The 17,787-nt window shown below is 43.7% G+C and overlaps 1 protein-coding gene across 10 annotated transcripts in view; it reads left to right on the top strand.

Annotated features, from left to right (window-relative positions):
- rftn2 (raftlin family member 2) overlaps positions 1-17,787 on the top strand; it is a 452,549-nt gene that overhangs the window by 170,349 nt on the left and 264,413 nt on the right. For all 10 annotated transcript variants that reach the window (XR_011592693.1, XM_070875941.1, XM_070875932.1 and 7 more), the window contains 3 exons: positions 8,395-8,442; positions 9,557-9,685; positions 14,346-14,444. Coding sequence is in view for 9 of the 10 variants with exons in the window: in XM_070875941.1 (XP_070732042.1) it covers positions 8,395-8,442; positions 9,557-9,685; positions 14,346-14,444 (276 nt within the window). In the remaining variant the exon portion in view is untranslated. The remainder of the gene's footprint in view (positions 1-8,394; positions 8,443-9,556; positions 9,686-14,345; positions 14,445-17,787) is intronic.

The following is a 17,787-nucleotide window of genomic DNA, read 5'->3' as shown; positions in this document are numbered from 1 at the left end:
ATGGGCTATTGTGTCAGTACGATTACAAATTCGGGTATCGCACATCAAAGCAGCATGCAGTGGGAGGATGCCCTTTCATGGTTGCCTCATGAAGATTCTGAAATTGGCCGCGAACAGTCAATCTTCACTCTAGATGTCGTTGATGAGGACTTTACGGCCACCGCCTCTTGTTGCAGAGCACACACAGAAAGATGCCATGTTACAGCAAACCTATGAGCACACCCTGCGAGGGTGGTCTGACGATCAGAAGTATTTAGATCAGGGAATAAAGCCCTTTTATAATAGTCGACATGAATTATCATGTGAGCAGGATGTCTAAAATGGGGCCGAAGAGTAGTCTTTCCCAGTATACTATGAGCCAAAGTTTTGACGGAACTTCAGTGAACATACTGGCATCGTAGGCATGAAAGCCGTGGCCCGAAGTTTTGTTTATTGGCCTGGGTTGGATAAAGACTTAGTACACGTTTTAGTACTAGTACTTCTATCTGTCAAAACTGCAGGACCATGCCAGCTAAAACGCTGCTGCAAACATGGACTTGGCCAATGAGACCATTCCAAATAATAATTGATTTTTGCGAGAGGGGCAGTGATCATTTTCTGGTTCTAATCAATAGCTATTTGAAATGGCTGCAGGGATTGGATGAATCGCGGGGCTTTTTTGCGTGCCATGACCTGCCCAAAAAAATGGTGTCAAATAATGGGCCGCAATTTCGGTCCATTCAATTTGTGAATTTTGCCAGACACAGCGTTATAAAACACATGCTGGTAACACCACATCATCCTGCTTCGAATGGTGCAGCTGAAAGGTCGGTCAGGATTGTCGAGGCTTTGCGGAATCAGGTTCTATAGACTGGATCATCAGTGTGCACGAAGCACAAGTTAGCGAATTTTCTTTTCAAATACAGAACTACGCCTCATTCTACAACAGGGTGCACGCCTGCTGAATTATAGGCTGTGAACATGTTTCAGTTTATTGCAACCAAACTTGTCTGATAAGATAGAGAAGGCACAATCTGTGCAGAAACATTATCATTCCAGTACTAAAGAGCGGTGCTTTCAGAAGGGTGATCAGGTCAGAGTTCTCACTCTGTCGAAAAGGGCAAGTCCACGCAAATGGGACATTAGTACAATTATTCGGGTATGTGGCACCATGCAGTACTTGGTCAAATATGGTGAATACATCAGGAAGGTTCATGTGAGCCTGACTTGGATGATGATCAGAGTGAGTTGCAGGTCCAAGTACTTCTACTGAAGGCGGTTCTGCGGGTATGGGACAACCTTGCAGAGACTCTATCTGCCGGGGTGGGAGATAGAGTTGGGGTTCAGTTGAGAAGATCAACAAGGAAACGCAAACGAATGAGACAGGATAGAAACATAAAAAATAGGTGCAGGAGTAGGCCATTCGGCCCTTCTAGCCTGCACCGCCATTCAATGAGTTCATGGCTGAACATTCAACTTCAGTACCCCATTCCTGCTTTCTCGCCATACCCCTTGATCCCCCGAGTAGTAAGGATATTGATAACTGGGAATAATATCAAGATCTTAGGAAGTAAGCTATCACTGGAACGGATGTAAGTGTTTCAAGGAAGCTTAAGAGGACACAGGAAGATCGAGGTCAGGAAGCCTGGACTGCACGCCTTGAAAACAGAAATTCCCCAAGATGGTCTCCAGAGTCAAAAAAGAATATAGAAAATGGACATCGCCAGCCAACTGCAAAGAAATGGTCAGAGCAGGAGGAAGCTAAAAGCTTACAAGATAATCAGGCTCAGCAGTCGAATCTGTAAAATTGTGATAAGTAATCTTTTGAAATATTGTATAAATACCTTGCTTCTAAAAAAAAAAGGGAAGAATATGCTCACAGGTTTGTGGAGCTGTTGAGTTGTGAGTGGCGTAGCCAGTCACGTGACGTTCACAGACCCAATAAAACCCCAGCCAGTTGGGTTCAAGGGATCCACGATACAGCAGGTGGTTGTGAGCCTGGTGGATGAACTGGTAATGTGTAGTGTGATTGTTAAACTTTTGCTAATAAACCATCTAGTTTTTAATAGCCATGTGTTGCTATGAATTCTTAAGCAAAGAATCATGAAGCAAATGCATTACACAACCTTAGCATGGCAATCTTTAATTTTGACTGGATTTTAGAATCTTAAAAAGTTGTGTGTAGATATCTCTCAGAAATAAACTTGCATTTATTTTCACGTGAAAGGCGGCTTTTCATTTGTTGAAGGAATCAGATGTTTAACAGAATTGCAGTTAAATTTATGAAATAATTAGAACAAATACATGATTCCTCAAAATTTATGAAAACCAATAAATAATTAAATTAATTATGCAGTGGGCTGGGGAAGTATTTTTAATGTAATTTATATAGTAGCAAAGCTGATTAAATTAATTGAGCAAATGTCGGGCTGGGAAAATTTCGACAAACAAAATTCACAGGCGGGCCAGGCCAGGAATAGTTTAAAAAAAAAAAATTTGTAGCCAGGCGCAGGGCTGGGAAAAATGCGGCCAGGAACAGTTTTAAACTAATTTATACAGCATTGTACATTTAGTTTTGTGGAAATGGAGGCAGGAAGATTTTATTTTAAATTGCAGCTAGGAGTGGAATAAAAGGATCGGAGCCTGGAATATTTTTTAAGTAAATTTTTATTCTGGTTGGGCAGGGAAACGAGGCCTGGCGAGCAAGGGAGTCTGAAACACAGGGCCAGGCAAGGAATAGTTTTTTTTTCTATTGAGAGCCAGAATCGGGAGACAGCAAATATCTTTTTTAATTTTCAGCAACAGGGCTGTGACACATTTTTATTCTTGGGAGTAGTGCCAAGAGCAGGGACACAAATAATTTTGAATTATTTTCACGGGAAGGGCCAAGCTGGGAGCAGTGTCTGAGCATCCCATTGCTATTTTTTTGTTCTCTTGTTTGCCTATTTGCTTAACCCTTTACTGCTGTCTTAATTTTTCCCATCTAAATGCGAACTCAAACTTTCTGGTCCCCTCTGTTCATCCTTTATTACATCCTCCGTTTTCCCTCTGTAGCTGCTGTTCACACTGTATCTGTGCAAGTAGACAAACTGCAACCCTACAAGTCCTTCCTTTCTTTCTTGTCCCTCTATCAGATGTGTCTCCTTCTCATCACCCTTCCACGTCGTCTTCCTGTTTCCCCTCGGTACTTACACAAAAGCTTTCTCAGCCTTAACCCTCGCCTCACTATCTCCCCTCTATATAGCTGCTGTTCCTCCTTTCTCTGTGACAATCAACAAACCTCCCCTTCCCCCTTTCCTCCCCCCCACCCCCGACCAACCTTTCTCGCCTGACCCCCCTCACCCATATCCTCTTGTTTTTGTCCCCTGTTTACACACAATCGCTGTGGAACTCCTATGCTGCACTAAGGTGGGAAGCCGGCAAAGAGCATGATAGATGGAAGATGCTGGTAGAAGTGTTCTCGTAGGATGGGGAGCAGGGGGCCAAGGACAGAGAAAGCAGAGGCTGGGGCAGATGTTCAAAGAAACTACAACAGGAGCAGCTGAGAAGGAACCAAAAAGAATGAGAGATGAGGGTGAAACAGGTCTGAGAATAGGGAGTGGGAATGAGCATGACTTGATACTTGATTCAGGAAGGAGAAAGGGGACCTAAAGAGCAAACGTTAAATTATAAAATTTAAAAATAGGAGCAGGCATTGGCAGCATAAAATAACAAATAGATACTTAAAAGACTTAGTGTTCCACCATGAGGCAGAAGAGGCACGCAATGAGAATTGGAAGGTGCAATAGCATCAAGTAGTGGTGGGAGGCTTATTTATGCAGCGATAAGTAATGGTTACAGGTAAGTGTTGACAATGTTAACATGCAGATTCCCATTGGTCGAGAATGAGAATTTTACAAAAGGGTGGAATAAGGTAAGGTTCTTGAAGGTGGAGAAAGTACCAGATGAATAGCGGATGAGACCAAGGTGTCGTTTGGTAATGAGCACACCGCAGCAGTTTGGGCAGTGCAGGTGGGGAGGCTTTAGTAAAGGAGCATGGTGTCACTACTTATGAGCTGTTTCAATCAAAACCAGGATTCAATGCAATCATCCATGTTCACGAGTGAGCAGATATTTTGGAGGAAAATAAGGAATGGGGTGGTGACTGTTATTCTGCTGGCCGAGTCCAAGATAATATACATGTAACTAGATAGAGGGAAGGTAAACGTGATTGAGTGAGTGGGACAGGAAAGAGGTTGGTGAGATTAGTTTCTAGCGGGCACTCTGGGTGGAAAAGTCGCGAAGAGAAGAGGATGGGCATTTGGGGTTGCTGCTCAAGGCAGTGACAGTTACCTCGATGGGCCCTTCAGAGAATGCCAAGAGAGTCATTAGGCACCTGTGAGCTTATTCAACAAAGTTAGAAGGAAGAAATGGACTTGGATCCAGAGTGGCAGAAAAATGTACATGCAACTATCCAGAGGGACTCCAGGTTACATGGGCATGGTAGAGTTTAGGAAAGACATGTCCTGGTCATAAACAGGGGACAGAGGAGATGATCCAAAAGAAGAAGCTAAGTTTGAGGTCCTGTGATGTGGTGAAGTTGACTTGGATATGGGGGGGGAGGAATCAACTTTGAGGGCCCCACAGTGTCCAAGTTTGGACACAGTTTTAGAGAGGCTGTCCAGTGGAATCAGAAGGAATGCTGGAAATCTCAGCGGGTCAGGCAGCATCTGTGGAGAGAAAACACGTTTCGGGTCGATGACCCTTAGTCATTGGAATCAGAAGGCTGAGGAAGAGTGGCAAGTTAACAGTGTGCTAGCAAAAGTTGATCCAGGGGTCCAGCTGGTGTTTGCAGTGTGCACCAGCAGATCTGGCATACCAGCAGAGGAGCAATGAGCAGTGGGAGTAACATCCAAGGTCTAAGCAGAAGTCCAGAGAGATAGGAGAAAATTAAACAAAGAATCATGTCATCAGTGCAGATAAGGTAGTTGCTCCAAGGAACAGCTGTAGGGAGATAAGGAAGCAGCAGCTTGAGGACCTTTAAACAGTACATTATAAAGGCGTAAAAAAAAAAAATCTTTCCCTTTATAAAATTCGACAATTGTTTTGTGCACACAGTTTTACTCTTGGTTCTACCGTTATAAAAGAAGAAAAGTGAAAGCACTGATTAAAACCTATATTTACTACAACTGAAAAATTGTCTTAAGTACCAGAAAACATACAAACTGAGTATCAAAACCAGCTCCCTCAATTGCAAGATTCATGAGTTACCCAAGTTTACTTTTACGTAAATTTTGTACAGCAAGGCTCTCCCAGTACAAAGGTCTTCCATAATGAGAGCACTGATGGGAGAAGTGGGTGCAGTGATTAGTTTTTCACATTCTATAATCTGCAGTCCTGTTGTGTACGGTTGCAGGCCAGGAGTGAAGTTTCGCAAAATTTGCACCAGACTTTTTAAGTCCAGCTGCCATTTTGTATCACCAACACCTTTGAGTAGCAACCGATTAAGATCTACCTTCTTTAGGACAATTCTAGCCAGCGCCTCACAGCTAACCTGGTGACCCTTGATGACCCAGAGATACAGAATGCCCACAGCGCGTGCCTGCGAAGAGACGCTTGGCCACACAACCAGGAATCACCAGGACTGGTTTGATGAGAATGACCAGGAGATCCAAGAGCTAATAAATCGCAAGCGCAGGGCATCTCTGAACCTAAAACAACAACCCAACTCAAGAGCAGCAAAGCAGCATTACAGCCAGCTTAAGGCTGAGGTCCAACAAAAAACCCACGACCTAAAGAATAGATGGTGGGTGGAGAAAGCACAAGAGATTCAGCAGCTGGCAGACAGCCATGATGTGTGAGGATTCTTCACCGCAGTCAAAGCCACCTACGGCCCAAGAACGGGGAGACGCTCATCAAGGACGCCGAGGGAGTCGGGACCCGCTTCGAAGATCTCCATCCTGCAGCATGCTACCCCCGCCACCATTTCAGCAAAACCTCAGCCCTGCACAAGATAGAAAAGGCCATCTACCAACTCAAGAACAACAAGGCAACAGGAGCAGTGGAATCCCCGCTGAGGCACTAAAGTATGGCGGAGAGGCACTATTGGCATGAATGCATGATGTCATCTCTCATCTGGAAGGAGAAGAGCATGCTGGGAGATCAGAGATGCAGTAATCGTGACCATCTTTAAAAAAGCGGACAAGTCCAACTGCGGCAACTACAGAGGAATCTCCCTGTGGCTGAGGAGCTCCTCCCGGAGTCACAGTGCAGATTTCGTCCACTACGGGGTACAACGGACATGATTTTTACGGCGCGACAGCTGCAAGACAAATGCAAGGAACAGCACCAACCCTTGTACATGGCCTTCTTTGACCTTACAAAGGCCTTTGACACTGTCAACCGCAAGGGACTATGAAGCAACCTCCTCCATTTCGGCTGCCCCCAAAGGTTTGTCACCATCCTCCACCTGCTCCATGATGACATGCAAGCGGTGATCTTGACCAACGGATCCATCATAGACCCAATACACGTCCAGTCCTGGGTCAAGCAGGGCTGCGTCATCGCGCCAACCCTCTATTTTCCTCGCTGCAATGCTCAACCTCACACTGAACAAGCTCCTTGCTGGAGTGGAACTAAACTACAGAACCAGTGGAAACCTGTTCAACCTTAGTCGTCTCGAGGCCAGATCCAAGACCGTCGCAACCTCTGTCGTCGAACTACAATACTCGTACGATGCTTGCGTCTAAGCACAGAGACTGAACTTCAAGTCATAGTCACAAAACATCCATAAGACAAAGGTCCTCCACCAACCTGACCCCACCACACACCACTGTCCCCCAATCAAGATCCACAGCACGGCCCTGGACAACGTGGACCACTTTCCATACCTCAGGAGCCTATTATCAGCAAGGGCAGACATCGACAACGAGGTTCAACACCGCCTCCAGTGCGCCAGCGCAGCTTTCAGTCGCTTGAGGAAAAGTGTTCGAAGATCAGCCCCTCAAATCTGCCACCAAGCTCATGGTCTACAGGGCCGTAGTGATACCCGCCCCTGTATGGCTCAGAGACGTGACCATATACAGTAGACACCCCAAATCGCTGGAGATATACCACCAACGATGTCTCCACAAGATCCTGCAAATCCCCTGGGAGGACAGACGCACCAACGTTAGCGTCCTCAATCAGCCCCAGCATCGAAGCAATGACCACACTCGACCAGCTCCGTTGTTCAGGCCACAGTGTTCGCATGCCTGACACAAGACTCCCAAAGCAAGTGCTCTACTCAGAATTCCGACACGGCAAGCGAGCCCAAGGTGGGCAGAGAAAACGCTTCAAGGACACCCTCAAAGCCTCCTTGATAAAGTGCAACATCTCCACCGACACCTGGGAATCCCTGGCCAATGACTGCCCTAGGTGGAGGAGGTGCATCCAGGAGGGCGCTGAGCACCTCCGGTCTCATCGGTGAGAGCATGCAGAAAACAGGCGCAGGCAGCGGAAGGAGCGTGCGACAAACCAGTCCCACCCACCCTTTCCTTCAACGACTGTCTCCCACCTATGACAGAGACTGTGGTTCCCGTATTGGACTACAGCCACCTGAGAACTCACTTTTAGAGTGGAAGCAAGTCTTCCTCGATCTCGAGGGACTGTCTATGATGGTGAGTTGGTGTTCATTGAGACTTGCAATTCATGGTAGCTTCCAGGTACAGCACATAGCATAATTCTTTTTTATTGAAGAGTCTTCAGACATTTCCTATGTTACAGGGGCTATATAAATGCAAGTTGTAGTAATGGTTCAGTCACGCCTGCATTCTTGCAAGAGAACTCCTTTCTTTTTTTTTAAAAAAAAAGGGGACTTTACTGCTGAAATCTTGCACCAGTCTATGGCCAACTTTCTTAAAATGGCTTGCTGCATCTTTTCTACCTGTCATAGCTCTATACTATTGTGAACTATTGTCAGAACTAGAGCAGCGTCATTATTGTCTGAGTTAGTGGGTCTTGAGGCTTCAACTAAGCTCTTTAGAGACTATTTCTGGCCCAGTTGCCCAAGGCGTGTGGCTTTCCTCAATAAAGCATAACAAATTTTCCTATCTCATGAAGAGAGAAGTTGGCGGTCATTGTGAAGTAGTTTTTTTTCCAGCAGCTCTCAATCCTCAGTACACTGTCCTGGACAACTGCTGACTTTACATATATTGTCAGGATTGCCACTCAGTTGGGAGCGCTAACAAGGAAGTAATAATTGATTGAGATGTTTCTGCTGACCACATTTTTGTAGGATTTCAGGCATTAATTTTGCAACAAGATTATCTGATCACGTGAACTTGCTTTGTTTTCAATTAAACTTCCTTGAAGACTGCTGCAGAACTCTTGTTAAAATATTTTAGATGATTGTTGTCAAAGAGAATGTATATCATTACCTGCTATTTTTGTTTGCAGGCACCAGCTCATTGTCTCACAGGCCAGTGGCAGTGGGGATTGCCACAGGTAAAACTTTTAACTCTTTAATTTTTGCATGATTAATAAGCTATTTTTAATATTTGAAGTAAATATAGCAACAACAAAAAAGGCAACACACCAAATTGTTAATAGCTAATGTTTGGAGTCTAGGCCCTTCTCTGCTCATATTAACGAAAAAAGGTTTTGTCTGTTTGATGCAGGGTTGTAGATAAAGAATCCTGCCATACAAGTTTTCAGCAGCTTTATGAATGGTAAACTGGCTATTTAGTTTTTTTGTTGAAGTTAGTGAAGCTTTCAAAAATAGCTCCAGCAAAAATTATGCAATTGAAATCCATTTAGTTTTTGAGATAATTTCCTGAATTTTAATGTGCTCACAAGTCAGCCTATCAATCAGATAATTAGCGTGACACAAGATGCTGAATCTGAAATTATTAGCCAGTCTTTCGAAAAACTGGTCCTAACCCAAAAGGAAAGTAATCCTCAGATAATCACACACACATGCATGTTATTGTACTTTTCCAGTTTTATTTATAGTATTTGGGAAAAAAAACTGACTTTAGTGAAAAAGTTTTACTTGTAGGGATAAGTAATTGGCATCCGATTTCCTGCATTCTGCCACCTCTTGGCTTCACTGACTATTGAAAGTGAAGCATCCCACAAAACCTGTGATCAAAACTGCTGACCAGGATTGCTTATTTAGCATTATATACTGGACAGAAAGGTTTGGAGAAAGGATGTAATTTATTAGTTATCATGAAACAAATAAGGGACATTGTGCCATTTTTGCACTTGTTTGGCTGATGCTCTTTTTATCTATGTACGCGGAGCCTGAGGTAGGCTCAAAAATGAAGGACTTGAGAAGCGTAATTTGACATCTGTTGTTCACTTACACAAAAGAAATAAGAGCCATGTATCCTTCTGAACAGTTTTACTTTCAAGTGAAAACCAAATGATGCGTTTTGCATGCTTGTAATTTTGCAGTTTTGGTGATATAGTAGAAAGCTGGATTTTTGTATTGCATCGTCTCGTATATACACAAGATATTTTCTAAAAAACTTACTCAAATGACCTATTGTTTTAAATTGATGTGTAACTTTATCAAATACTGTGTGCCATTTACATTGATTACTTATTTTATTAGTCACCAGCTTCTACAGCCTCTGTGTTATACCTACAACCATCTGAGATAATATATCAACCAGTGGAATTGCCTCAGGATGGCGGATGTGCACCTCCTCCACTTCCAGTGATGGAAGCTTCTATGCCCGAGGTAAAATTATTAAACTGGTTAACCAAAAGAAAAACAAATTCCTGTATTTATTTTTATCTTATTTAACAATTGATTCAGTACAGTGCTGTGTAATTTCTAACTTTCTTTTGGTTAAATAAACTGTTGATTGCCTTTGGAATTGCACATGAACAAAACATTTTTTAAACCCATCTCTATCTTAATGTTACTATCTCTGTGCTTGTCTCCTGTTTTCTACTTTTCTGACACATCTGTTTGCCTTCCACTTTGTTTCTCTCACATTTTTACATTTTGTTAATAGAGTTTACTATTGACTGTTCTTGGGGAATCCGTTGTGCCCAAGCACAGAAAAAGAGGGTGGAGACTTGTCACGTCAGTCTCCACCTGCATTGCACTGAGATTTACTGGTGCTTCCCCAGTGCGTGTAATTGGGCTTGTGCCTGTAGTAGACTCGAGCCCAGTATTGGTACTATAATGCGGCCTGAGGAATATTTCTAGCATCCCACCTTATTCTTGCTCCATATTTGACTGTTGGGCACTTCAGTGCAGGGATGTCTGGTCCAAGAGCCTGCCCCTGTACCCAGAGGATCTGCAAGCTTCTTCAGGCTGTTGAAGATTAAGCTCAGTGAAAATTTCTATTGAATGTTCCCCCAGGATAAATTATAGCAGCAGCCAAAGGTCCCATTCTCAGTAGCCTGGAGCACAGCTTCAAGCTTGACACACACTTAGCTGCATTCACATTTCCTCCCCAATGTTTAGACACACAGTGCAGCCAATGGGCAGGTCTGTATCTTCAAATGGCCCTAAGGAAGGAAACTTAAGGCATCAGCTTCCTAGTCTGTGGTTTGCTATGCTTGTCAGCCAGCTTCACTGTGACTCTAATTCACTCTCTTTGTGTATGTCTCTTTATCCTTGTCTCTTCTGTGTGTCTCTTATTCTCTGTATGCCTCTTGTACACTTTGGGCTCAATATTAAACCACCATCCCCCCTGCCAAACAGCAGGCAGGAGTGGGTCGGGAGGGTAAACAGATGTATCCCCAATCTGACGCATACGGCGATGAGTTACATGGCGTGCATGTGTCCTGTTTTGGGGAGGCAGGATACTTCATTAACATATTTACATCAGGCTTAGGAGCCCGATTTTAAATCTTAGCAGCTGCCGGTCAAGTTTCCCAGGGCTCAGGAAATCCGGCAGCAAATGGAGACCAGAGTAGCTAGCTCCAGCAGGCAAATGCTTTTTATTACACTCCTTGTGGGCCAGAAGGAGCAGGAGAACTCCCCCAGCCCCTCAAGCAAACCTTCTGCCGATCGCAGCTGTGATCCGCGATCTCTTTTTCCTCACCCCTGCCCATTCCAATCCTGAGCCCCGATCGCTCCTTCTCGATTGTGGGCTCTGATCAACCCCCACCAAGCTCCAATCTCTCCTGACTATCGGTAATCATCGCCAACCTTCAGACTTGGAGGCGAGAGTGCGACCACTAAGTTAAGGCCGACACCTGTGGATGATACGATGCAGATTGCAGAGTTTGTGTAGATTGGAACTGAGGTGGCCAGTGAGAAGAGCATCGGAAACATTTTCCTTTCTGTTTGTCTGCCCCTCTGTACAGTTATACAGGGCCTTGGTGAGATCGCACTAGTAGTATTGTGTGCAGTTTTGGTCTCCTTACCCAAGAAAGGATATACTTGCCATAGAGGGAGTGCAGCGAAGGTTCACCAGACTGATTCCTGGGATGGCAGGACTGTCGTATGAGGAGAGATTGGGTCGACTAGGTCTGTAATCACTAGAGTTTAGAAGAATGAAAGGGGATCGCATTGAAACGTATAAAATTTTGACTGGGTTGGATAAACTGGATGTGGGGAGGATGTTTCCCCTGGCTGGGAAGTCTAGAACAAGGGGTCACAGTCTCAGGATACAGGGTAGGAAATTTAGCACAGAGATGGAGAAATGTTTTCACTCAGAGGGTGGTGAACCTGTGGAATTCTCTACCACAGAAGGCTGTGGAGGCCAAGTCACTGAACATATTTAAGAGGGAGATAAATAGATTTCTAGGAACAAAAGGCATCAAGGGGTATTGGGGAAAAAAGCGGGAATATGGTGTTGAGATAGAGGATTAACCATGATTATACTGAATGACGGAGCAGATTCAAAGGGCCGAATGGCCTACTACTGCTATTTTCTATGTTTCTATGTACTCCCTCACGCACCTTCAATCTCTTTCTTTCATTGTGCTTCATACTGTCCTATTCCTACCACCTTCCATCTTGCGATTTGGAGTAAAGCTTAGAGTGGCAGTTTAATATTGAGGCCAAAGTGTATAAGAGGCATACAGAGAATAAAAAACACAGAGACAAGGATAAAATGACATACTCAAAAAGGTTGTAATCGACTAAAATTCCCTGGATTCTGGGGCGGTCCCAGCAGATTGGAAAACTGCAAATGTAACACCCCTATTTAAAAAAAGGAGGCGGACAAAAAGCAGGAAACTATAGACCAGTTAGCCTAACATCTGTCATTGGGAAAATACTGGAGTCCATTATTAAGGAAGCAGTAATGGAACATTTGGAAAAGCATGATTCAATCAAGCAGGGTCAGCATGGTTTTATGAAAGGGAAATCATGTTTGACAAATTTGTTGGAGTTCTTTGAGGATGTAATGAGTAGGGTGGATAAGGGGGAACCAGTGGATGTGGTGTATTTGGATTTCCGGAAGGCATTCGATAAGGTGCCACATTAAGAGGTTACTGCACAAGATAAAAGCTCACGGGGTTGGGGGTAATATATTAGAATGGATAGTGGATTGGCTAACTGCAGAAAACAGAGAGTCAGGATAAATGAGTCATTTTTCAGTTGGCAAACAGTGACTAGTGGGGTGCCGCAGGGATCGGTGCTGGGGCCTCAACTATTTACAATCTATATTAATGACTTGGATGAAGGGACCGAGTGTAATGTAGCCATGTTTGCTGATGATACAAAGATGGGTGGGAAAGCAAATTGTGAGGAGGACACAAAACATCTACAAAGGGATATAGACAGGCTAAGTGAGTGGGCCAAAATTTGGCAGATGGAGTATAATGTGGGAAAATGAGAGGTTATCCATTTTGGCAAAAAGAATAGAAAAGGAAATGATAATTTAAATGGAGAAAAATTGCAAAGTGCTGCACTACAGAGGGACCTGGGGGTCCTTGTGCATGAAACACAAAAAGTTAGTATGCAGGTACAGCAAGTAATCAGGAAGGCAAATGGAATGTTGGCCTTTATTGCAAGGGAGATAGAGTATAAAAGCAGAGAAGTCCTGCTACAACTGTACAGGGTATTGGTGAGGCCACACCTGGAGTACTGCTGACAGTTTTGGTCTCCGTATTTAAGGAAGGATTTACTTGCATTGGAGGCTGTTCAGAGAAGGTTCGCTAGGTTAATTCCAGAGATGAGGGGTTGACTTATGAGGATAGTTTGAGTAGGTTGGGCCTATACACATTGGAGTTCAGAAGAATGAGAGGTGATCTTGTTGAAACTAATAAGATAATGAGGAGGCTGGACAAGGTGGACGCAGAGAGGATATTTCCACTCATAAGGGAAACTAAAACTCGAGGACATAGTCTTAGAATAAGGGGCTGCCCATTTAAAACTGAGATGAGGAGAAATTTCTTCTGTGGGTTGTAAATCTATGGAATTCTCTGCCGCAGAGAGCTGTGGAGGCTGGATCATTGAATATCTTTAGGGTGGAGATAGACAGATTTTTGAGCGATCAGGGAATAAAGGGTTATGGGGAGCGGGCAGGGAAGTGGAGCTGAGTCCATGATCAGATCATAAGAACATAAGAATTAGGAACAGGAGTAGGCCATCTAGCCCCTCGAGCCTGCTCCGCCATTCAAGAAGATCATGGCTGATCTGGCCGTGGACTCAGCTCCACTTACCCGCCCGCTCCCCATAACCCTTAATTCCCTTATTGGTTAAAAATCTATCCATATGTGACTTGAATACATTCAATGAGCTAGCCTCAACTGCTTCCTTGGGCAGAGAATTCCACAGATTCACAACGCTCTGGGAGAAAAAATTCCTTCTCAACTCGGTTTTAAATTGGCTCCCCCGTATTTTGAGGCTGTGCCCCCTGGTTCTAGTCTCCCCGACCAGTGGAAACAACCTCTCTGCCTCTATCTTGTCTATCCCTTTCATTATTTTAAATGTTTCTATAAGATCACCCCTCATCCTTCTGAACTTCAACGAGTAAAGACCCAGTCTACTCAATCTATCATTATAAGGTAACCCCCTCATCTCCAGAAAGCCATGATCTTATTGAATGGCAGAACAGGCCCAAGGGGCCAAATGGCTTACTCCTGCTCCTATTTCTTATGTTCACAGAAATTATATTGTCTTGGGGGCCAGGGGGCAGTGGTGGTGTCTTGGTGCCTTAAGACAATAACACAAATTCATTTCAAATTTTTGTCCAACTTCAATTTAGGTTTTCCAGGCCAGGGGGCAGTGGTGGTGTCTTGGTGCCTTAAGACAAGAACACAAATTCATTTCAAATTTTTGTCCAACTTCAATTTAAGTTTTCCAAAATGTAATCAGTCATTTTGAGGGGAAATGAGGATTTGTGTGAGCATTGCCCACTTTTGTACTTTATCAGATCATTATATAGTGTACTGTATGAGGTTAGTAATTGGATTGTTTTGCCCCCTAGCCCTATGCTGATCACAGTGTTCAAGCACCATACCACCAGGTTTATACCCAAAGTCCTATGGCAGTAGCAGCACCTGTGATGCAGCAAGAACAGGTGAAGGTAGGAACAGATTTTTCCCCTCTAACTATTTTGGTTTCTCCCAGGTAAACACCAGAAGGGGGAGGGGGAGGCAGAGTTGAAGATGATCAGCCATTAAAAAAAGGGTGACACATTGACCACTTTTTCTTTTCTCTGATGGCATGATCCCATAACTTGTGTTAGTGATTGCAAGTGCAACTTGTCATGTGACAAAAGGGCCAAATCTTGTTGGAATGAGGCATCTTCAGCATCAAAAAAAGTGTCATAACTTGCTGGAAGTTCAACATGATAACAGCACAAGGGCATCTGGGACCTTAGTGAATGACGGGACCAACAGTGTGTCTCCTCAACTAATGAGATTTAAGGATTGAGACAGAAACAATGGAGAAGGAGGCTGAATTTGAGTCAAATCAGGTACAGAAAGAGAAATAAAGAGGGAAAGAAAGATTGGATTAAGAAAAAAGGGACAGAAAGGAAAAGGGGGAACAAATGACACTTAAAAAAAAATCTCAATAATTGACTCCATGCAGGAATGAGATTGAATAATTTAAATTGTTCCCTTTTTGAACCAGAGGTTGATTGGCATTGCATTAATAATTATCACATTAAAAAAGGGTGCTTATGCCTTTAATTACCAGACTTAATTTCTGTGGCATTTAATGTGCAAATCCAGCATGTTCTTAAAAATAATGGGGAGGCTCAGGGCATAATGTCATTCATGCAAAGCAAATGATGGAGCTGCATACATCAACCAGCAAGTTTTGGAGATTCACAACTCATGGCATATCTCTTAATCTTTACAATTACAATCTATTAAACAGCAATCAACATGTTGAATGATCAATATTGCAAGGACTGTTGAATATCACAGGATAAAAGTATTGTGGCTACTGTCCGAGTACCTTGAGCCACCCCCCTCACCTACTGTCTTCTATTGGTCTCAGCAGCTACTGCTACCGCCACCGTCATCCCTGTTCCTCCATCCAAATGAAACAGGCAATAATAGCAATCATGATAAGCAGATAGAACTCAGGGTAAGTAAGGCTAGTAATAGCAGATGAAGTGATTTGGCAGCTGGAAATTCACCTAGCAACCCTAACAGCACAATGACATGCAGATCCTATGATCTGATTACCTGCAGCTCAGTATCCCTTTAAATACTGCTGAGGGACCAATCCAGCTAGGTTTTACTGCCGGATTGGATGCTGTGCAGGTCTTCTGCAATTTCCTGTTACAATTATGGGCAACAGGTAATGCCATTTTATCATAGGACCCCGATTTGCATGTCGTCTTGAAAATCAGGCAGGTGCCTCAGCCAACTGGAAAAAGAACTGCACCTTAAAATGGTGGTGAGCGGGATTTGAGCTATATGTTCTCTGCAGCGATTTTAATTGCCTGTCCTGTTCCTGCTGGGCAGGGCAGGTTAAAATTGCCTCTTTACAATCTGTAATTCATAGAAACATAGAAAATAGGTGCAGGAGTAGGCCATTCGGCCCTTCGAGCCTGCACCACCATTCAATATGATCATGGCTGATCATTCACTTCAGTACCCCTTTCCCGCTTTCTCTCCATACCCCTTGATCCCTTTAGCCATAAGGGCCACATCTAACTCCCTCTTGAATATATCCAATGAACTGGCATCAACGACTCTCTGTGGCAGGGAATTCCACAGGTTAACAACTCTGAGTGAAGAAGTTTCTCCTCATCCCAGTCCTAAATGGCCTACCCCTTATCCTAAGACTGTGTCCCCTGGTTCTGGACTTTCCCAACATCGGGAACATTCTTCCCTCATCTAACCTGTACAGTCCCGTCAGAATCTTATACGTTTCTGTGAGATCCCCTCTCATCCTTCTAAACTCCAGTGTATAAAGGCCCAGTTGATCCAGTCTCTCCTCACATGTCAGTCCAGCCATCCCTGGAATCAGTCTGGTGAACCTTCGCTGCACTCCCTCAATAGCAAGAACGTCCTTCCTCAGATTAGGAGACCAAAACTGAACACAATATTCCAGGTGAGGCCTCACCAAGGCCCTGTACAATTGCAGTAAGACCTCTGCTCCTCTACTCAAATCCCCTACCTATGAAGGCCAACATACCATTTGCCTTCTTCACTGCCTGCTGTACCTGCATGCCAACTTTCAATGACTGATGAACCATGAAACCCAGGTCTCGTTGCATCTCCCCTTTTCCTAATCTGCCGCCATTCAGATAATATTCTGCCTTCGTATTTTTTCCACCAAAGTGGATAACCTCACATTTATCCACATTATACTGCATCTGCCATGCATTTGCCCACTCTCCTAACTTGTCCAAATCAACCTGCAACCTCTTAGCATCCACCTCACAGCTCACACCGCCACCCAGTTTAGTGTCATCTGCAAACTCAAGATTAAATTTGTGCGCATTTAGAGATGATGGGGATATCCAAGAACAACCAGCCCAGATTTATTAAAAGCAAGACACACCTGACAAATTTAGTAGTTTTTGTTTTGAAGAAATCATTGATTGTATAGGTAAAGTGAATACAGTAGATACAGCATATATATGGATTTTCAAAAGACATTTAGTAAGATGTCGCGCAGAAAGATTGTTTATAAAAGTTCAGGCATTTGGTATAAGGAAATGAAGCAGCTAAGTTAGTTGGCGGACAGGAAAGGGTTAGTTGTTAAACGATGTTGCTTGGAAGTATTATTTCCCGGGGCAGTCATTACTGCATCTCCTTTGGTTCTGTGTGTGTATATAGATGATTTGGATTTGGGACAAAGGTAGCAAGATATCAAATTTGATGAGAAAACCGCGAGGGGGACTGCAGCAGATCTCAGGAGGACATAGAAAGGTTGGTGGAATTGGTAGACAGCTGCAATTTAATGCAGAGAAGTGTGAAGGAATGCATTTTACGAGTAAAAACATAATAAAATCATTTGAAAGATGCTGAGTGTGGAGAAATACAGACCGGAGGGGAAAATGGGCCTCACTTCACCCATTTATCAGGAGTGAAACAGGTCCTCAACATACCAATTTATAGCGTAGATCGCACATGTTTGAAATGAACCAGATGTGCTTTGGTCACCAAATTGGTGTGGGTGCCACTTAGGTGTCCCATGCACCTGCCTGAATTTAACTGGCAATGAGAGTCCTTGCTCTAATTTGGAATAGATTTGGGAAATTGATTTGTGCCGGCATCTGATTTGTCACTTCTTAAGCCCATCTGGTAAATCATGGTGAGAATAGTTGGGAAGCAACCTTCACAAGTGCTTTTTGAAGGTATTGTGTATGGAGAAAGAGTCAGAATGAACACTGTGAGCTCAAAGTAAAGTGTGCCCGTAGTCTTTTATTGCAGGTCTCCAACCTGTGAAGCCTCCTTAAA

Source organism: Pristiophorus japonicus, chromosome 3 (assembly GCF_044704955.1).
Source record: "Pristiophorus japonicus isolate sPriJap1 chromosome 3, sPriJap1.hap1, whole genome shotgun sequence".
Taxonomy (NCBI): domain Eukaryota; kingdom Metazoa; phylum Chordata; class Chondrichthyes; family Pristiophoridae; genus Pristiophorus; species Pristiophorus japonicus.
This window is presented reverse-complemented; position numbering and strand designations above follow the sequence as displayed.